The sequence below is a fragment of the Oncorhynchus mykiss genome, chromosome 21 (genome assembly GCF_057628025.1).
Source record: "Oncorhynchus mykiss isolate SJ-2025 chromosome 21, ASM5762802v1, whole genome shotgun sequence".
In the NCBI taxonomy this organism is placed as follows: domain Eukaryota; kingdom Metazoa; phylum Chordata; class Actinopteri; order Salmoniformes; family Salmonidae; genus Oncorhynchus; species Oncorhynchus mykiss.
Window position 1 is genome coordinate 8037196 of NC_143042.1, and position 22528 is coordinate 8059723.

General features: G+C 44.8%; 1 protein-coding gene across 3 annotated transcripts in view; it reads left to right on the forward strand.

Moving 5' to 3' along the window:
* Positions 1-22528, forward strand: part of LOC110499865 (voltage-dependent calcium channel subunit alpha-2/delta-1) — a 158583-nt gene that overhangs the window by 12577 nt on the left and 123478 nt on the right. For all 3 annotated transcript variants that reach the window (XM_090213652.1, XM_090213653.1, XM_090213656.1), the window contains exons 2-3: positions 19619-19700; positions 21534-21650. In XM_090213652.1, coding sequence (XP_090069778.1) covers positions 19619-19700; positions 21534-21650 — 199 coding nt within the window. The remainder of the gene's footprint in view (positions 1-19618; positions 19701-21533; positions 21651-22528) is intronic.

Below are 22528 nucleotides of genomic sequence, written 5' to 3' on the forward strand. Positions count from 1 at the left end.
TTTGTCCTGATGGGTGCATGTCATGTTATCTGGTTACAGTCAAGCCTGTGATCGCATTCGTCTTGCTTTTGACTCAGGCTCTGCCCTCTCTCTCTCTCTCTCCCTTCCCTCTCCCACTCTCCCTTCATCTCTCTCCCTCCATCTCTCTCCCTCTCCCCCTCTCCCCTTCTCTCCTCTCCTCCGTGTCCCACTCTCTCTCCTCCCCTCTCCTCCATTTCCATGGTTCCCATCACCCTCCTCGCCGGGTTTCTCTCTCTCAGTTTTAAAGCATAATTAGATTTCATGCTCAACCAGCTAAATAGATATGCCTTTTCGTGTTCCCAACCCTGTCTCCACTGATCTGCTGGCATAATGTGAATGCCGCTCCACCCACACTCTCTGCACTCACCGAGGCAATGGTTAATAAAGAGTTAAAGAAGCTGTCTGTGTCCGTGCACAGGGACTAGAACACAATGGTGTCTGTCGACCGTGTATTCAGAGGCTGAGTTGTTGACTAGGAGGTTCCACTGACTCAGTGGGTTGGCGTGTGGAGCATCCAACACCATGGTTGTGGGTTAATATCCCGCATGGGTTTCTTATTCTGCATAAATATTTTAACTTTCAACTGTCAGAGGTAAAAAGAGTACTTATGACCATATTAACGGTATTATATTTTAGAAAGGTGTTTGAAGCCAACCCGGGTTGTATGTCTGTGTATGACTCCGCTCCCCATGAGAGAGCTGGTGTTAGCAGGTATATTTCAGGAGGAATGCCCACGGCCCATCTGCGTAAGCTGCTAAAGGCTATATCTGTTACCCAGCTAACCAGACACCAGGGCACACGGTCTGGGCCCACAGCAAACTCTGCTGCACTCTCTCTTTGATCTCTCTCTCTTTCTCTCTCTGATCTCTCCATCTCTGCTCTCTCTCTTGTTCTCTCTTTCTCTCTCTCTGCTCTCACTCCCCCCTCTCTCTCTCCCTCTCTCTCTGTCTCTCTGCTCTCTCTCTCTGTCTCTCGCTCTGCTCTCATTCTCCTCTCTCTCCCTCTCTCTCCCCCTCTCTCTCTCTCTCTCTTTCTCTCTCTCTCTCTCTCTCTCTCTCTCTCTCTCTCACAGGCTATATTTGATCTCTCTAGCCTCTAGGGTAGGGGGTGAGTGTCCTGACTCTGACTCAGACCTGGGGGTTGTACTGGTCTGGGATATCTTTGTACCGCGCTAACTCGTTCCCCCCATACCCCATAATTCTCCCCCACGTTCCACCACTGAAGGCTTGGGGGATCCACACTTTATGTGCAGCCTCCTGTTTGTTGTTTTAGTGTCCGGTGTCTCCTCCACCCCCTCCTTTGGTTCAGGCCTCTGGGAAGAATGAAAGACTACTTTGCCTGGCCTGATGTGTGTACACTAGGAAGACTGGAAGTAGAAGTAATCACCCAGCGCTATGCTAACGCTAAACTAAACTAGGCTACGTCGTCCCCTGCCACCTGTGGCAGATGGTACTTCCCAGAATGTTCCATTGCGTTCCGAGACGTTGCCCAGGAGACGTTGGGAATGGGAATGGTTAACAGCTGTTTGGACCGATGCCCTGTCCACCACAGGAACCCCGGCTGTATGTAACGCTGTACAGTATTCTTGAATCCCGGAGCAGGGAATGAGATCTGGGATTAGACTACAACATCATGTCTATCTGTTGAGACAGAGAAGGCCATTTAAGACATCCTTGTCTAAAGGATCACTAAACTATCCTCAGCAACTTGCTTTGAATTTAAACCCAGCTGAAGAAACTTAGATAGACTATTTCAATATATTGAGCTAAAAACCTTCTTAGTTAGACTTGAATGCCAACTAGACCAAAACCACCAGCTCTAGGAACTTTTGACCAATCTGCTCTAAACTAACAGAATTTTGACAAAATCTTAAAGGGAAATTCCCAATTTATTGATAATTTCTGTACCTTGGAAATAGTCTGACTGCAATGTACGATGAGTCTTTGATTCATTGGCTATATTCACCACTTGCTAACACATCCTATAATACCCCAAAACAACGCAGGCTCAGTCATCAGTGCTTCATGTCCGTTAGTCTAACAGTTCACACATTAATCCCAGACTTTATAAAGTCAATAATAAATAAATAACAGAGGCATTTGGACACGATGGGCCTTGTGGTCTGTAATGGAGTCGTGTGGACACAAGTGGTGTTTACAACACTGGTTGGGTCAGAGTGGACTCATCAGAGAGACACCTTAACTCTGAACAACCCCAGCAAAGAGGCACTTAGCCTTATTGTGTGGGTGGTAGTCTGATGTTTTGACTGGAGGGTTAATCTTCTATTTTTAACATGTCACATAAAAGTGGGTATAGTGTATTTTGTGAGGCTGAGGGGATGGATGGGTTGGGTTGGATTGGGTAAGGCTGGTGATTGGGTAAGGCTGGTGATTGGGTAAGGCTGGTGATTGGGTAAGGCTGGTGATTGGGTAAGGCTGGTGTGGTTTGCTACAGTGCTGGGTTGATCCAGTGGAGTGGGAACTCCGGTGCAGGCATTTCGGACTGTCAGATGATTGTCAGATGTCCGGAACCAAAAGGTCCTCCGAAGTGAAATGAGGTCATAGACTAGCACCCACTCCAAGCTGCATTTCGATGGTAACCTGAAATTTCACAACACCCCCGGGTATATTTCTACTGTGTCTGTTGGAACATACTACAGTACATACTACAGTACACACTACAGTACACACTACAGTACATACTAGATGCTCTTCTTGAATTGTTTATCATTGAATTAAATATACACTATTCTCTTGTATGTGGGTGTGTGTGTGGGGGTGGAAGTGTTTAACCAGAAGTCCCCACAAGAATAGTAAACAAACAAAAAATGTACCAACTGGGTACATTTTGTTATTCCCCACAAGGTCAAATATTATTTTTAGGGGGTTAAGGTTAGAATTAGTGTTAGGGTTAGAATTAGGGTTTGTTTTAGGGTTAGGTTTAGGTTTAGGTTTATTAAGGTTAGGTTTTGGGGTTAGGGTAAGGTTTAGGGTTAGGGGTTATGGAAAATAGGATTTTGAATGTGACTGAATTGTGTGTCCCCACAGGGTTAGTTATACAAGGTGTGTGTGTGTGTGTGTGTGTGTGTGTGTGTGTGTGTGTGTCAGGCATCCTTGTATTGTGGTATAGTGAGATATAGTAAAGGTATTTGTTAGTGTATGATCGTCATTTTGTGATGTCATGGAGATTCCACTGTAGGGGAAATGAACATGCATGGACAACAGTGGACAGTCTCTCCTCTCCTCATATACTCTCTGTTGTTATTTATACCATACGTACCCATTGGAGTGCAACAAGCACAGTTGCCATGGGTTCCCACATAACCAGCCACCTCAGATCAAAGCAGGGGTTCCGTGTTCCGGCACTCTGACTTCTTAACAGGAAAATGATGGTGGGAGAAGAGTGAAAGAGAGAAGAACATCAATAACCTCTTGCTGCCCAAGATAATGAGAACGGAAGACAGCTAGCTACAAAGCCTACAATTACTGTGTGATTGACCTCGATAAATAAAGAGGATATTTTACTTTAACTGCCTGTTTTGCCTCTCAGGGAGGGATGGAGGGAGGGAGGGAGGGGAGGGGAGGGGAGGGGAGGGGAGAGAGTGATAGAGAGCAAAGGAGATGGTTAAAGTGAAACAGACTGAAGGAGAGAGAGGAGGTTAGAAGTAAAATGAGAAAGGGGGGAGAGGGAGGGAAAGCAAAGGGAGCAAAGGAAAGATAAAGAGTGATAGAAAAACAAGGAGAGATGAAGCAACAGAGAAAAGAGAGAGAGCAAGGTAAACAGTGAGAAAAGGAGATACCAAAGAGAGAGAGAGACTGTTTGTCTTCGCCATTGTTCTGTCAGGTTGGTTATTAAAGCCTACTGCTCCACAGTACCAGCTTTTATTAGGTATCTGATGGCTAAATTATAGCCTCTCTCTCACTCTCTCTCGCACTCTCCCGCCTCCTCACGCCTATGTCACTGGTATATCCCTCTAAGAGTAGATTAGAAGGAAAAATCACCACTAATAAGGGGTTGAGGACAGAGACTAACTCAGTGTATGAGACTGATAAATAACTAATGTTATGTAAAAAAAAATTCAAAAACACCCCCGTTCCAGTCTGCATTTGTCTGTCAGGCAGTTGCTGCCTGCTACCGTGCTTCTTCTCCCTGACAGTTTGACAGTATTTAGAGATCAAGTGTGGCTCCGCTGACAAAGTGTGAGTGTCAAAACAGCCCTGTATTAACAGCAGAGAGTGGAATGAAGAGGAGTGGTGGAGAGGAGAGACTCAGAAAGTGGTGTATTTAGTCTAACTGGCTGCTGTGCAGTTGCGTCGCTACAATTAGCATAAACTTGGGTAATGTTGAACTTTGGTTGCTAGCTCTCCTTGGGACCGTTAAGTCGCTGTGTATGTCCTTGTGTCTCATCTCCTCCTTTCATTGAAAATTACTGGTCACCAGTAGTTAGGTCACTGATTATTTCAGTTACATGTGAGAAGTAACTGCTAATCCTAGGTTTGTGTCCTGTCCAAAAACACATCCTACCCCCTAGATCTGATTATGTGAAAAGATTGGATAGGTGTGAGCTATATGGCAAAATATACACCCAGCCTATCAGGGATAAGATGAAACTACTACCATACCTATCCAAATCTTTCAGATCTACATTAAGTACTGCGGGGATGGGGCTAAGGGTTGTTTCAGGATGGGGCCTTGACCTCTTTGTCGATCTGTTTCTACTCTATGATAGTGCTCACGAATGATGGGGCTTTGACTTTGTAATCGATGGAGCTCTCTACTGACTAGTGGTGTTTACATGGTGTCAGGTTCTGCCCTGATACAAACAGAAGTAACAAAAGTAAACAAATTAAAAAACAGTACAGCTATGGAGTTCAAACATTACATTTGACATTTTAGGCTTGACTGAATGCTGACTCTGTTGGAAGCCCACTTCAGTGTTTTTGTAAAAATAAAATGGCTGACATTGTGGCTGTGTGGTTACTCTGGGTCATTGTAACTGTTATAAGCTACCTGTGTACTAATTGAGAGCTGTTGCTTTGGCAATGAGGAGAAGTGTGAGGATCACTAATGAAAGGTTGAAATGAGATGTGAGATTCCGTGAGATGTCTTACCGTCTTTAGATCCAAACCCTGAATTAAACGTCTAACTTGACATAGAAACAAAACAGTATCTGACGACAATGACACAACACTTCTGAAAGAAAGTCTCCTTGAAGAGTAGTCATCACTTTCTGCTGTTTAAATGGGTTCTTGTAGAAGCGAGACTTGGCTCTTTCACACTGGGAATCTGTTCTCTCCTTGTCTGCAATGATTGGAGAAGACTTCACAGGTGGAAACCATGTGGTGGAAGCTCATCATCAGGCTGGATTTCACCTGGTCAGTTCATTCAGATCAGAGCAATGAAGCAGAGGAAAGAAGAGCAGATGGAAATGAAAACATGGAGAAAAAGTGGTCATGAATAAGGCCTATGTGGAGGGCATACGGTGGCTGTGGAGAATACGTTTTAGAAAAGAGAGAGAGGGTTGGAATACAATTCTTTATTGGCATAGGTGAAGGAAGTCATTTTAAGTTCAGAGGAATCCTTCAAGGGAGACTTTCCAGAAAAAACTCTCGGGGATCTTTTTGTGAGAAAGATTGCCCCAGCGGTGGACAACTCCCATCTTTACTGCCTGCTTGCCAGCTCTAGCCGTACCCAGAGACGTGTGCCAGTTAGCATATTGTACAATGCCTTTACAACTAAGAGAAATAAAAGTAAACTTTTCTAATCAAAACATATTTACAGTAGCCTAGCATACTTAGCATGAAGCAAACACACTCTATTAGGCACCCACAAAATGCCTCAGAAGTTCATTTATAAGGCCTTATGATACATTAGTGCATTGTAACACTAATTGAAGTGTGTATCAGAATACACGTGACATTTTGGATGGTCTTCTTTCTTTTTTCATGTATTTTTTATTTTTGTTGATTGGCCCTATAGTAAAGACATGTCATTTAACGGTAATAAATGTATCACCTTTTACCTTCGGTATGAACACGACCAGTCATGATGTCTTCATCTTATTGTCAAGCAAATCACTTGAAAACGTAGGCTACCTGCGCATGTTGGCCCACTCCACAATAAATCCTGCATCCAAACAGTGCACTGTGCAATGGCGCCATTGATCAATGGAAATACCTTTTTGTCAGCAAGGTAGGAAGAAAAGTTGAGACACCTGAAAAGTTGTTGAAATATGGGACTGTCAAGTGCAGCCAAATGGGGGGGGGGAATAGTTTAAACCGTGACACAGAGTTGGGGCTGTTGGTTTCTTTTGGAATATGCTTTTATTTTTTGATTTACCACTGTAGCAGTACAAATTGAATTTTAAACATATACACTCTTAGAAAAAAGGGTTCTTAAAGGGTTCTTCGACTGTCCCCATAGGAGAACCCTTTTGGGTTCCATGTAGAACCCTCTTTGACAGCCGAAGAACCCTTAAAGGTTCTAGATAGCACTTTTCTTTCTAAGAGTGTAGGAGTATGGTTCAATTACCTTCTGGTGTGTATTCTAAATGGTTATCTGGATATTGGAAAGTAACCATTGCTTCAGTTAGTAGCTACATAAAGCCGGGTGAATGGCTTCATCATTTTGAAAAAGAAGCTGGGTGAAATGGAGAGGAGAGAACAGAAATGGCCTCAGTAGTCTAAAGTAACCCGAGGGCTAATCCAGCCAGAGGTCAGACAATGATGCTCTCAGTCTGAGTCAGACAAGCTATTCTGGGCTTCCCACTCTTCTGTAACGGGCTCTGGGATTGGACGCTCCACTCTGTGTTGTGCGTGGTTATTGGCTAAACACGTTATTCTTGGGCAACTTGTTCACTATGGCCCTTGAGCAAGGCACTTAACTTTAATTGGCTCCAGGGGCACTGGACTACTATGGCTGACCCTGTAAAACAACACATTTCACAGCTACTAAGTGATAATAATGATATATACAGCATGCAGTACATATATTTGTTTTATTGTTCGTTAGTGCTGTACTGTAACATATGGTGTTGTGTTTCCAAGTCTTTCAGAGAGGTGGCCTGATTGGGGATAGTACTGTTAAATACTATGTTTCTAGGGCACTTGGGGTCAGATCCTACTCTAACATTCAGGGATCACTCAGGGAACAGTCGGGGAACGCTCGGGGAACTCTCGGAACTCTCTGGGAACATTCAGGGATCACTCAGGGAACAGTCGGGGAACGCTCGGGGAACTCTCTGAACTCTCTGGGAACACTCAGGGAACAGTCAGGGAACAGTCAGGGAACGCTCATGGATCACTCAGGGAACAGTCAGGGAACGCTCGGGGAACTCTCGGAACTCTCTGGGAACACTCAGGGAACAGTCAGGGAACGCTCGGGGAACTCTCGGGGAAACATTTGTCCTATTTTATGCTTCATCACACCCCCAATATAGCACTTCAGTTGATGAGTTACTGTACATAATACAGACCCTCCACACGCGTGCACTCGCTCTTGTGCACATACACAGAGATTAGGCTAAGAGGGGCACCTTACCCCTTCACCTTTGAACCCCATTATGTCCTCTGAAGGCCCCAGTGCTCTGGTTTCAATGTTTTCCGATACACACAGGTGACAGCTGGTCTGGGGAGGCGTCTTCTGTTACAGAGAGACAGAGACAGAAAAATATTTGTCTAATCACCAGCTACTGTACAAGGTTAATAGGTTAAATATATGAGAGGCTAATTCTGTGAGGCTAAGATGCAATTGAAAGATTGAATCAAAAGATGAACCAAAAGATCCTCATTGCCAGTAGTGGGGAACTCTCCAATGAACTCTCTGAACAAGTTAAATATCTTTATCTAATCTCCTGGATGTGGTGGGGTGTATTTGGATGGCTTACTGATATTGTGAAAATTAATAAAAACACTCATATCATATGTCTTTGACAAAATAACTGAGTGCCATACTGCACGAAGCAGGTCACGTCTTAACTGATTCAATAGTAAACATCTGTCCTGTCCGAATGTATTCCCATGTAGTCATATAAAAACAATCACCACCTCTCCATTTGGAATTCACAGACACGCATTTAAATTGAGATGTCTCGGCAAGAAACCTTGTGGGAGGTCCATGTCATTTCTTTTAAAGTGGAGGCTCTCCCTCTGCATATCAGATGATATATTCATCCAGCATAAAAACCAGTCTTCTCTCTCCTCGGGGGCACCTCCGGCAGTGTACCCATGTTGATCTGCGCTCTGCTCTCTCCACGGAGCAAAACAAACCCAAACATTACATTGTGCAAGAGGAGGATGGCAAGAAAGAGAAAATGAAAAACGGCCCGCCGTTTTCTAAATGTGCACAGTCTGTTGTGTAAGTGGGGGATGTTAAGAACACAAGCAGCAAGACAGCGAGAGAAAAGGCTCTAGGGGGTTATGGGTCTCTCTCTTTACACTTGGCTGAGTTTCACAAGGCTCCACTCAGTCCCAGCCCCGGAGTGTGCAACTGGCTGTATTGCTCAGCTCTCTCTCTCTCTCTGGCTCACCAGCCATTTTGGGTTTTCCCGCCTCAAAGCCCACACCCCTTCCTCCGTTTCCCCTTCGCTAGGGAGAGTGAGAGGGAGAAATGAGAGGGGGAGGGGGTAGGGCGATGTCATCTCGTTTTTCCATGACCCGCTCCAAGTTTCCATCCTCTCAGAGGGCTTTGTTGAGCTCTTTAAGTGTTGAAACCTCTTTTTTAGACATTACTTCATGGTTTGTCTTTGAGAGAAAAGCATTGCTTTTCCTCCTTTGTGGTAACATCACACTTTTTACATTATGTGTTGAGGTAGAGCTTGACTTTTTAAACAAGACAAGAACCCTTATTTGTTTAGAGACATGAATAATAATGTTTTTCCTGTCCTTGACTTTAGATGAAACGAGCTTTTTCACAATGCTTTTATCACAGTCGTTAGTTCACTGTGTACCAATAGTAATGTGGTGTCATTTTTTAACCAACACTCTGACCTCTGGGTCCTCCATAGCTGCCAGAGGCTACAGGACAGTTACATTATCTTTACTCTTGTCCCCTCCATGGGACAAGGTTTATTGTTGCTCCCCTCTCCTCATTACCGGCTGCCTCTCCTGTTTCAAATAAGTTATGGGGCTGAACACACACACACACACACACAGAACAACTTGGCTGTATGCTGTACCGTCTGTCTGTAGTTATTATACAGTATTGGATACTGTAAGAACTAATCATTGTTTAATTGCGAAGCAGAGTTGGCTTTTGGCCAGATTTACTAAGCTCTTCCACCTGTTGTTGGTTACCTGAGGGAACACGGCATAAAAGCTAGAACATAAGGTCAGTATTCAGAGAAGGATTCAAAATAGCCGGCCCATATGTTCAGTCGTAGAGCCTCATCATAGAGAATATGAAGTCTATTCATTATTTTATAAATGCTGCGTTCTAAATGTGATCTGTTTCTCTCTGCATCTCCTGTCCAAATGCTATTCTAAGTGCAGAGGCAACACATTTACATTTTAACAGAGGACCTCATTGCCGAGGGCACCTGTTGCACATAGCAGACAAAAGCTGACTCTGCAGGCTAGGACCTTACTGTGACCCCTAGAAGCTATTCCTGCTGTGAGCTAAGGGCTTTGAGCAGCGGTGTGTCAGTGGTGCTGGCTCAGTGGTGCTGGCTCAGCGGTGCTGGCTCAGCGGTGCTGGCTCAGCGGTGCTGGCTTAGTGGTGCTGGCTCAGTGGTGCTGGCTCAGTGGTGCTGGCTCAGTGGTGCTGGCTCAGCGGTGCTGACTCAGTGGTGCTGGCTCAGTGGTGCTGGCTCAGTGGTGCTGGCTCAGTGGTGCTGGCTCAGTGGTGCTGGCTCAGCGGTGCTGGCTCAGTGGTGCTGACTCAGTGGTGCTGGCTCAGCGGTGCTGGCTCAGTGGTGCTGGCTCAGCGGTGCTGGCTCAGCGGTGCTGACTCAGTGGTGCTGGCTCAGCGGTGCTGGCTCAGTGGTGCTGGCTCAGTGGTGCTGGCTCAGTGGTGCTGGCTCAGCGGTGCTGGCTCAGTGGTGCTGGCTCAGTGGTGCTGGCTCAGCGGTGCTGGCTCAGTGGTGCTGGCTCAGCGGTGCTGGCTCAGTGGTGCTGGCTCAGCGGTGCTGACTCAGTGGTGCTGGCTCAGCGGTGCTGGCTCAGTGGTGCTGGCTCAGTGGTGCTGGCTCAGCGGTGCTGGCTCAGTGGTGCTGACTCAGTGGTGCTGGCTCAAGGGTATGTCATGCACTAATATCTTCATGGAGGGGTTAAGATGAAAGGTGTGTTAGCGTGTGTGTGTGAGCATGTGTGTGAGCGTGAATGAGTGCGCAGCCGTGTGTGTGTGTGTGTGTGTGTGTGTGTGTGTGTGTGTGTGTGTGTGAGATCAGAAATAGTACTCCAGCCTTGCCCCCAATCCCCCCCAGACAGCTGCTTCTCTGAGCTGTATATACAGCACCAGTCAAAAGTCTGGACACAGCTACTCATTCCAGGGTTTTTCTTTATTTTTTACTATTTTCTACATTGTAGAATAATAGTGAAGACATCAAAACTATTAAATAACACCTTGTCACAACACAACTGATTGGCTCAAACAAATGAAAAAAGAAAAGATATTCCACAAGTTAACTTTTAACAAGGCCTACCTGTTAATTGACGTGCGTTCCAGGTGACGACCTCATGAAGCTGGTTGAGAGAATGCCAAGAGTGTGCAAAGCTGTCATCAAGGCATAGGGTGGCTACTTTGAAGAATATCAATGATAAAATATATTTTGATTTGTTTTACACTTTTTTGGTTAGAACATGATTCCATATGTGTTAATTCATTGTGTTGATGTCTTCACTGTTATTCTACAATGTAGAAAATAGTAAAAAATAAAGAAAAACCCTGGAATGAGTAGCTGTGTCCAAACGTTTGACTGGTTCTGTACGTTTTACAGCACGAGCCCTAGTCACATTGCAGTGTGGGTTATTAGATAGGATAACATAACACGTATCCAAAGTGAAGGGGAAAATAGTTAATTTCCCTTATGACCCCCAGTCATGCATTTTTAATGGTTACTGACAAGGATTTTTAACACGTTTGTGTGTGTTGGGAGAGAGGGGGGGGAAAGGTGCGTGCCTGCCTGCATGTTTTTATTCATGTGTGTGTGTGTGTGTGTGGTTGTGTGTGTGTTTCTCCCTAGAAGATGAGCCTGTACCACGTCTCACTTGTCAAGTAATAAGATTCATCTAGGTGTTTGACACTTGATGAGTTCATGGATATGGATTCATACTTCCTCCCCTAACTATGTTGAGGGTTCATGTACTGTCCTTCAAATCAGGGATGAGTCTCAAATGGCACCCTATTCTCTATTTATTGCACTAGGTTTGACCAGGGCCCATAAGGCTCCCATATGGCTCTGGTCTAAAGTAGTGCACTATATAAGGAATAGGGTGCCATTTTGGACACAACACATGTCTCCTCTGGGTCTGCATTTAGGTGTTTCAAGTAGATGTATTTACCTGCTGTTTGGACATTTGCACACTCAATCACTGTGTTTACCTGTGGATGGACCATTCACCCACTGCTAGACTATTCCCTACTGCTAGTGTAATGAATGAGCCAATGCAGTCCACAATCCCCACGTCAACCATGCGTAGATTTCATCGCTATTGTATGTGACCAGATTCGTGTTCAATAGGGCACGCTGTAGCAAAACGTTTTCAACAGAGGACAAAAATGTGTTCAAAATGGCAGCTATGCTGGTTATTCAATGTTTTTTATTTTTTTATTTTTTATTTTTTTATTTCACCTTTATTTAACCAGGTAGGCTAGTTGAGAACAAGTTCTCATTTGCAACTGCGACCTGGCCAAGATAAGGCATAGCAGTGTGAACAGACAACACAGAGTTACACATGGAGTAAACAATTAACAAGTCAATAACACAGTAGAAAAAAGGAAAGTCTATATATACATTGTGTGCAAAAGGCATGAGAAGGTAGGCAAATAATTACAATTATGCAGATTAACACTGGAGTGATAAATGATCAGAAGGCTATGTACAGGTAGAGATATTGGTGTGCAAAAGAGCAGAAAAATAAATAAATAAAAACAGTATGGGGATGAGGTAGGTGAAAATGGGCGGGCTATTTACCAATAGACTATGTACAGCTGCAGCGATCGGTTAGCTGCTCAGATAGCAGATGTTTGAAGTTGGTGAGGGAGATAAAAGTCTCCAACTTCAGCGATTTTTGCAATTCGTTCCAATCACAGGCAGCAGAGAACTGGAACGAAAGGCGGCCAAATGAGGTGTTGGCTTTAGGGATGATCAGTGAGATACACCTGCTGGAGCGCGTGCTACGGGTGGGTGTTGCCATCGTGACCAGTGAACTGAGATAAGGCGGAGCTTTACCTAGCATGGACTTGTAGATGACCTGGAGCCAGTGGGTCTGGCGACGAATATGTAGCGAGGGCCAGCCGACTAGAGCATACAAGTCGCAGTGGTGGGTGGTATAAGGTGCTTTAGTGACAAAACGGATGGCACTGTGATAAACTGCATCCAGTTTGCTGAGTAGAGTGTTGGAAGCAATTTTGTAGATGACATCGCCGAAGTCGAGGATCGGTAGGATAGTCAGTTTTACTAGGGTAAGTTTGGCGGCGTGAGTGAAGGAGGCTTTGTTGCGGAATAGAAAGCCGACTCTTGATTTGATTTTCGATTGGAGATGTTTGATATGGGTCTGGAAGGAGAGTTTGGAGTCTAGCCAGACACCTAGGTACTTATAGATGTCCACATATTCAAGGTCGGAACCATCCAGGGTGGTGATGCTGGTCAGGCGTGCGGGTGCAGGCAGCGAACGGTTGAAAAGCATGCATTTGGTTTTACTAGCGTTTAAGAGCAGTTGGAGGCCACGGAAGGAGTGCTGTATGGCATTGAAGCTCGTTTGGAGGTTAGATAGCACAGTGTCCAAGGACGGGCCGGAAGTATATAGAATGGTGTCGTCTGCGTAGAGGTGGATCAGGGAATCGCCCGCAGCATGAGAAACATCATTGATATATACAGAGAAAAGAGTCGGCCCGAGAATTGAACCCTGTGGCACCCCCATAGAGACTGCCAGAGGACCGGACAGCATGCCCTCCGATTTGACACACTGAACTCTGTCTGCAAAGTAATTGGTGAACCAGGCAAGGCAGTCATCCGAAAAACCGAGGCTACTGAGTCTGCCGATAAGAATACGGTGATTGACAGAGTCGAAAGCCTTGGCAAGGTCTATGAAGACGGCTGCACAGTACTGTCTTTTATCGATGGCGGTTATGATATCGTTTAGTACCTTGAGCGTGGCTGAGGTACACCCGTGACCGGCTCGGAAACCAGATTGCACAGCGGAGAAGGTACGGTGGGATTCAAGATGGTCAGTGATCTGTTTGTTGACTTGGCTTTCGAAGACCTTAGATAGGCAGGGCAGGATGGATATTGGTCTGTAACAGTTTGGGTCCAGGGTGTCGCCCCCTTTGAAGAGGGGGATGACTGCGGCAGCTTTCCAATCCTTGGGGATCTCAGACGATATGAAAGAGAGGTTGAACAGGCTGGTAATAGGGGTTGCGACAATGGCGGCGGATAGTTTCAGGAATAGAGGGTCCAGATTGTCAAGCCCAGCTGATTTGTACGGGTCCAGGTTTTGCAGCTCTTTCAGAACATCTGCTATCTGGATTTGGGTAAAGGAGAACCTGGAGAGGCTTGGGCGAGTAGCTGCGGGGGGGGGGAGCTGTTGGACGAGGTTGGAGTAGCCAGGCGGAAGGCATAATCATGGATAATCATGGATTTATCGGTGGTGACCGTGTTACCTAGCCTCAGTGCAGTGGGCAGCTGGGAGGAGGTGCTCTTGTTTTCCATGGACTTCACAGTGTCCCAGAACTTTTTGGAGTTGGAGCTACAAGATGCAAACTTCTGCCTGAAGAAGTTGGCTTTAGCTTTCCTGACTGACTGTGTGTATTGGTTCCTGACTTCCCTGAACAGTTGCATATCGCGGGGACTGTTCGATGTTAGTGCAGTCCTCCACAGGATGTTTTTGTGCTGGTCGAGGGCAGTCAGGTCTGGAGTGAACCAGGGGCTATATCTGTTCTTAGTTCTGCATTTTTTGAACGGAGCATGCTTATCTAAAATGGTGAGGAAGTTACTTTTAAAGAAAGACCAGGCATCCTCAACTGACGGGATGAGGTCAATGTCCTTCCAGGATACCCGGGCCAGGTCGATTAGAAAGGCCTGCTCACAGAAGTGTTTTAGGGAGCGTTTGACAGTGATGAGGGGTGGTCGTTTGACTGCGGCTCCATAGCGGATACAGGCAATGAGGCAGTGATCGCTGAGATCCTGGTTGAAGACAGCGGAGGTGTATTTGGAGGGCCAGTTGGTCAGGATGACGTCAATGAGGGTGCCCTTGTTTACAGAGTTAGGGTTGTACCTGGTGGGTTCCTTGATGATTTGAGTGAGATTGAGGGCATCTAGCTTAGATTGTAGGACTGCCGGGGTGTTAAGCATATCCCAGTTTAGGTCACCTAACAGAACAAACTCTGAAGCTAGATGGGGGGCAATCAATTCACAAATGGTGTCCAGGGCACAGCTGGGAGCTGAGGGGGGTCGGTAGCAGGCGGCAACAGTGAGAGACTTATTTCTGGAGAGAGTAATTTTCAAAATTAGTAGTTCGAACTGTTTGGGTATGGACCTGGAAAGTATGACATTACTTTGCAGGCTATCTCTGCAGTAGACTGCAACTCCTCCTCCTTTGGCAGTTCTATCTTGACGGAAGATGTTATAGTTGGGTATGGAAATCTCAGAATTTTTGGTGGCCTTCCTGAGCCAGGATTCAGACACGGCAAGGACATCAGGGTTAGCAGAGTGTGCTAGAGCAGTGAGTAAGACAAACTTAGGGAGGAGGCTTCTGATGTTGACATGCATGAAACCAAGGCTTTTTCGATCACAGAAGTCAACAAATGAGGGTGCCTGGGGACATGCAGGGCCTGGGTTTACCTCCACATCACCCGCGGAACAGAGAAGGAGTAGTATGAGGGTGCGGCTGAAGGCTATCAAAACTGGTCGCCTAGGGCGTTGGGGACAGAGAATAAGAGGAGCAGGTTTCTGGGCATGGTAGAATATATTCAGGGCATAATGCGCAAACAGGGGTATGGTGGGGTGCGGGTACAGCGGAGGTAAGCCCAGGCACTGGGTGATGATGAGAGAGGTTGTATCTCTGGACATGCTGGTTGTAATGGGTGAGGTCACTGCATGTGTGGGGGGTGGGACAAAGGAGGTAACAGGGGTATAAAGAGTGGAACTAGGGGCTCCATTGTAAACTAAAACAATGATAACTAACCTGCACAACAGTATACAAGGCATATTGACATTTGAGAAAGACATACAGCGAGGCATACAGTAATCACAGGTGTTGAATTGGGAGAGCTAGCTAAAACAGTAGGTGAGACAACAGCTAATCAGCTAGCACAACAACAGCAGGTAGAATGGCGATTGATTAGGCAGAGAGGGTCGGATTAACTACACACAGAGCCTAAGTGCGGCTGGGGCCGACAGATAAAACATAAACAAGCAGAATGGATTACCGTGATTAATGGACAGTCCAGCATGCATCAGCTATGTAGCCAAGTGATCAGTGTCCAAGGGGCAGCGGTGGATGGGGCAGGGAAGCTGGACTGGCGAGTGTTATCCAGGTTAGAAAACTAACAATGACCAAATAGCTTGTAGCCAGTTAGCTGGTTAGCTTCTGGAGGTTCTTGAGTGTGTTCTAAAAATGTAAAGATAATAGCGGTTCCGTAACACATTGGGTGAGGCAGGTTACCGGAAGGTATAAACAAATAAAAAATCGAAAAGGGGTAGAAAGTAAATATGGGTTCAGTGAGTGTTTGGGACGCGGCGATTCAGACGGTTAGCAGGCCTGTGCTAACAAGCTAACAGTTAGTAGACGGTGCTAAACACGGTAGCAGTTAGCGGACCGGGCTAAACAAGCTAGCAGTTAGCAGGCCGAATTTGCAAGCAAGGAGATAGCAAGGGCTAGAGAGTTAGCCTTTGGGGACGTCGCGATGGGGGTATCTGTTTATTCCTCTTCATGCAGTGACATCGATGGACCGGTCGTGGGTCTGGATATTGTAGCCCAGGAGCTCAAAATGTTCCGTTTGCGATGGGAATCCGGGGATGAAAAATAAAATAAAATAATAAATAGGTCCGTTATGCTCTGGTTAGAGTCGCGTTGTTCGAACTGGCGAGAGCTTTCCGAGCTAAAGGTTAGCTGATGACCGGTTAGCTGAAGACCGCTAGCAATGTTTTGCTGAAGCTGGTAGTTCGTTGGCTAGCTTCAGTTGAGGGGTTCCAAGGTCCGAAGTAAATATAAATACTTTAGGAAAAATAGCTACGTTGGGTGAGGCGGGTTGCAGGAGAGTATTTAAAAGAAGTTGAGGTTCAGCAAAAAGTTTTAAAGATATGTGAAGAAAAAAAAACGAAAACAAACGATATATACAAGGGACACAACACGACAATACGTCCTACTGCTACGCCATCTTGGATCCAAAAAGAAAATGTGTCTCAATCCATTTATTTATAACACATTTGGTCTTATGGTTACATATGGACCTTTTCTCTTCAGAACAATGAAGGAACCACTCACTCTCACTGTGAACTTGACACACTTTCAGTGTTTACTTAATCCATACTGTACACACCGTTGAGCCTATTAACTATTGTTCAGTTTCTGGATAGGGTACAGACAGTTTATTGAGGCAGATCAAATCAAATCAAATGTATTTATATAGCCCTTCTTACATCAGCTGATATATCAAAGTGCTGTACAGAAACCCAGCCTAAAACCCCAAACAGCAAGCAATGCAGGTGTAGAAGCACAGTGGCTAGGAAAAATTCCCTAGAAAGGCCAAAACCTAGGAAGAAACCTAGAGAGGAACCAGGCCATGAGGGGTGGCCAGTCCTCTTCTGGCTGTGCCGGGTGGAGATTATAAGAGAACATGGCCAAGATGTTCAAATGTTCATTAATGACAAGCATGGTCAAATAATAGTAATTGTGAACAGGTCAGTGAACAGTGAACAGGTCAGGGTTCCATAGCCGCAGGCAGATTAGTTGAAACTGAAGCAGCAGCACAGCCAGGTGGACTGGGGACAACAAGGAGTCATCATGCCAGGTAGTCCTGAGGCATGGTCCTAGGGCTCAGGTCCTCCGAGAAAGAGAGAATTAGAGAGAGCATACTTAAATTCACACTGGACACCGGATAAGACAGGAGAAATACTCCAGATATAACAGACTGACCCTAGCCCCCCGACACATAAACTACTGCAGCATAAATACTGGAAGCTGAGACAGGAAGGGTCAGGAGACACTGTGGCCCTGTCCGATGATACCCCCGGACAGGGCCAAACAGGCAGGCTATAACCCCACCCACTTTGCTAAAGCACAGCCCCCACACCACTAGAGGGATTTCTTCCACCAGCAACTTACCATCCTGAGACAAGGCCGAGTATAGCCCACAAAGATCTCCGCCACGGCACAACCCAAGGGGGGGCGCCAACCCAGACAGGAAGACCACGTCAGTGACTCAACCTATTCAAGTGACGCACCCCTCCTAGGGACGGCGTGAAGAGCACCAGTAAGCCAGTGACTCAGCCCCTGTAATAGGGTTAGAGGCAGAGAATCCCAGTGGAGAGAGGGGAACCGGCCAGGCAGTTAAATATTGTTCAGTTTCTGTATAGGGTACAGACAGTTTATTGAGCCAGTTAACTAGTGTTCTGTTTCTCTATAGGGTACAGACAGTTTATTGAGCCAGTTAACTAGTGTTCTGTTTCTGTATAGGGTACAGGTAGTTTATTGAGCCAGTTAACTAGTGTTCTGTTTCTGTATAGGGTACAGACAGTTTATTGAGCCAGTTAACTAGTGTTCCGTTTCTGTATAGGGTACAGGTAGTTTATTGAGCCAGTTAACTAGTGTTCTGTTTCTGTATAGGGTACAGACCGTTTATTGAGCCAGTTAACTAGTGTTCTGTTTCTGTATAGGGTACAGGTAGTTTATTGAGCCAGTTAACTAGTGTTCCGTTTCTGTATAGGGTACAGGTAGTTTATTGAGCCAGTTAACTAGTGTTCTGTTTCTGTATAGGGTACAGACAGTTTATTGAGCCAGTTAACTAGTGTTCTTTTTCTGTATAGGGTACAGGTAGTTTATTGAGCCAGTTAACTATTGTTCTGTTTCTGTATAGGGTACAGACAGTTTATTGAGCCAGTTAACTAGTGTTCCGTTTCTGTATAGGGTACAGGTAGTTTATTGAGCCAGTTAACTAGTGTTCCGTTTCTGTATAGGGTACAGGTAGTTTATTGAGCCAGTTAACTATTGTTCCGTTTCTGTATAGGGTACAGACAGTTTATTGAGCCAGTTAACTAGTGTTCCGTTTCTGTATAGGGTACAGGTAGTTTATTGAGCCAGTTAACTATTGTTCCGTTTCTGTATAGGGTACAGGTAGTTTATTGAGCCAGTTAACTAGTGTTCTGTTTCTGTATAGGGTACAGTTAGTTTATTGAGCCAGTTAACTATTGTTCCGTTTCTGTATAGGGTACAGGTAGTTTATTGAGCCAGTTAACTAGTGTTCCGTTTCTGTATAGGGTACAGGTAGTTTATTGAGCCAGTTAACTATTGTTCCGTTTCTGTATAGGGTACAGACAGTTTATTGAGCCAGTTAACTATTGTTCCGTTTCTGTATAGGGTACAGTTAGTTTATTGAGCCAGTTAACTATTGTTCTGTTTCTGTATAGGGTACAGTTAGTTTATTGAGCCAGTGTTCTGTTTCTGTATAGGGTACAGGTAGTTTATTTGTATCTCATTAACACAATCAAAACAAAGCATTATGGTAGAATGGAGTCTTGCTGTTACTAATTTCTCCCTCTACTATCCCTGCATACATGACCTACTATCTCACCCCTGTCCTTGTTACTCAACCACTGACAACCATGAATATATCCTCTACTCTCTCTACATCTATATCTACTCTAATGCACAGTTAATGGGGAGTCAAAACACATATACTCAGGGTAAACATGACTATTTTATAGACCGCTGAATTTATTAGCCTGCATGGCGAGATATGTTTTGCATAAAGTGATAGTCAGCTGTACTGTTACTGCCTGACTCAACTGCTCTGTTAATGTGTCGTCATGTGGTATCTACTGCAAGGTGATTGGCGAATCAAAGTAAGTCAAGATTATTTATGCAGTGAGGCGGAACATTCACAGCTTTGCAGATAGAAATGTAACATAGAGCTATTTGACAGACATGTATTTCTATTGGATCGTTCTGCACCTTCAGGGTCTTATTTATTAGTGCACAGTGAAGCAAACTGTTTTGCAACAGAAAAACAAAAAAGTTTCTTACTGAACAGTTCAGTATTTCCCTCCCTGTTTCAGTCCATTGTCTTTTGTTTGGTGCCAATTTAATATGATCCTGAAAACAGCAGTTCAGAGATATCAATGTGATTGGATAAGTAAAACCATTTGATCATCGGATTCGATGAGTTACAGGAAGTAAATTAATTTGAATGATTTTGAATGGTGCTTTCATTGTTTCCTCAGGATAAAGGAATGGGTGGAGCAGATGCAGCAGGAGCTGGTCACACTGACGGACACAGCCAGCGGAGTGCAGAATCTCATACAGGTGGGACACACAGGAACACATTGTAAACATAGGAACACAGACGTGCACAAATGTACATATACCACACCACCACACTCCTCTCAAACGCACAGGAAGCTTGCAACCCCATAGTCAAACATCCACAACTCTGGATTTCAACAATCAATATACACACGCGCGCACACACATGCGCACACATAACTCCTGACCTCTCCTGTTTGATGTGTGTCACATCCAATACAATGATGGTTGTCACAACAGATCTGGACTTTACAAAGTGCCATCTCATTAGTGATATGTGGGACATCTGCTTACAGTATTCTGCTAGGGGAATGTCCACACTCAAGGACTATCAGTGTCAACTCCAAACACCACATCCCTATCCCATCCCTAACAAGCTTACATGAAATGGACAGTTAGGAGGAGCTGTTACTCTGGCTACATCCCAAATGGCACCCTATTCCCTATGTAGGGGGCTCTGGTCATAAGTAGTGCACTATATGAGGAATAGGGTGCCTTTTGGGACACAACCCTTGTGTTGATTGCTATAACCCTATGACACCTCTCCTCCTCTTGCCTAGCCAGGCCTGATATAGAGCCTCTGTAATTATGTCTAGTTTAAATGTCACATGCACAAGTACAGTGAAAATGTCTTTCTTGCAAACCTATAGCCCAACAATGCATTAATCAATAACAATGTATAACCAGAAAACAAAAAAAGAAGAAATAATTAAGAAATATGAAATGCAAAATAATCATCACAGTAATTGTCAATGTACTTCAGATTCCTTTTGGATTACATTTTTCAGACATACACACAATGCATGACGTCCCAGGGACAACACACAGGCATGATTTCCCTTGAGCAACACAGTATTCTCAGGAAAATACCCATAACAGACACCATATCAGGGCTGCCTCTTGCCCTGCTTGTCATCACAGACATTTAGAAGAAAAAAAACAGCAGACATCTTTACCATGATGGTGTTATACCACGTTTGGAGCTCATTTCCTGTCGCAGGCATCATTTGATGCTCATGGGGTGAGGGAAAATAGCTAGACTTTATGACCTAATCTTGACCCAATAGCATATATATAGATAGAGAGTGGGATAATATCAATGGTCGACTGTACATTCCTTTGTCCTGTTGCAGTAGAATAAATGTAGGTTTCCTTCATTGAGACCTCTGGCAGCATGGCTGCTTTATTTACTACACAGGGGAGGGGATTGTATTTGCTTGTAAGCAGAAAGAGCATGTGGAGAATAACCATCAGAATCATTACTCATGGACAAGCAGAAACACATTGCACAGCCCCACAGAGGTTAGCTAAGTAAACACACACTTCGATACACCGACTTAGACACACACACGCACACACACACACGCGTGTGCCCGCACACACATTCACACACTACAGGCCTGTGGTTTTAATGTCGGACCTAGAAAGCCCCTCCGGCTGCTAAATAATTGGCTGTTTGGCATTTCTGATTTTTTATTGTTTAATTCCTCTTGCTGAAACATATTCCATATTCAGGAAATGGCGTTTGCCGTTGTGCTCCATTGTGGCATAATGTTGCTTGATTTACACTGGCATTGTACACACAGCGGTGACATCATGATTTGACACATTTACATACATTTGGATTATTGTGTTCATTGTCCCTGCAAATAAACATAATCAAGTACATTTTTTTGTGACTATCCTCATAGGTACAATTCTCAGATACACCATGTCAATATTTGATCAAAGTATCACTCTCTCCTGATTGGTCCAGTGTCACTTTTGACCCTTGTTTCTCTCTCTTGATTGCTTCACTGTCACCTTTGACCCTCTATCTCCTGATTGGTGCAGATCTTCCAGAGCCACAGGAAGTACTTCAGTGTGGGGTCCAACGATGCCAGCCAGCTGGTGGCTAATGCAGCGGGGAACATCGAGAATCTCCTGGCCAACCGTTCTCGTGCTCTCAAGGTGAGTACCAGTTCATAGCAGTCACACACACACACACACACACACACACACACACACAGATGCAGACAAAGTCACACGCACCTTAATACCAAGAAAGAAGGGTATGAAACTCATCTCCTGGAGGGCTGCAGTGTCTGCAGGTTTTTGTTTCTCACTCACACTTGATTCATCGCATCATTGCACAGATTGGCTTCATTTCACAGATTGGATAAATTGGTCCCTTTCAAAATGAAAGACTGACCAACAGCAGTAGCCCATAATTGAGTACATTCTCAGTATGTTTGGAAATCCTTATAGCTCTGACACTTCAATAGACCGTGTTAGAAAAGGCAAATTGATGATATTGGAAATGATGACCAAGAATGCGAGCTATTTGTTGTTGAATTAGGTTAGTGATAGGCTTAGGGCGAAAGGGGGGCAAATCCCATTTGTGGTTAACAAATATCATACTGCCATCTTTTCCTTCATGACTAGACAATGTCAGACTCAAAGTTCTCCTCGCTGTGTCCTGATGCCCTCTGTATAATACCTATCCCATCCACATAACTTTCTCCTACCACCACCTGAGTAAAGTCAATTAAAGTCCCCAGGCATTGTTTGTCTCGATCAATCAGGATCGATCTGGCTTGGGCCAGAATTCAATTAAGTCTGTGGGTTGTCATGGTAGCAGGTGTTAATTACCCTGTCAGTCATCAGCCCCTTTGTTTTTCTCACATCACAATAATTGCAGTCAGGTTTTAACGAGATAGTTGTTTTCTTTGTTTCGCATTGTGATAAAAATACAATGCTGACACGCACTGTTAGACACACACACACACTGCTGATAGATTAGGTAATGGGGTAAATAGATGGAGATAGATAGAGATGTAATGCAACAT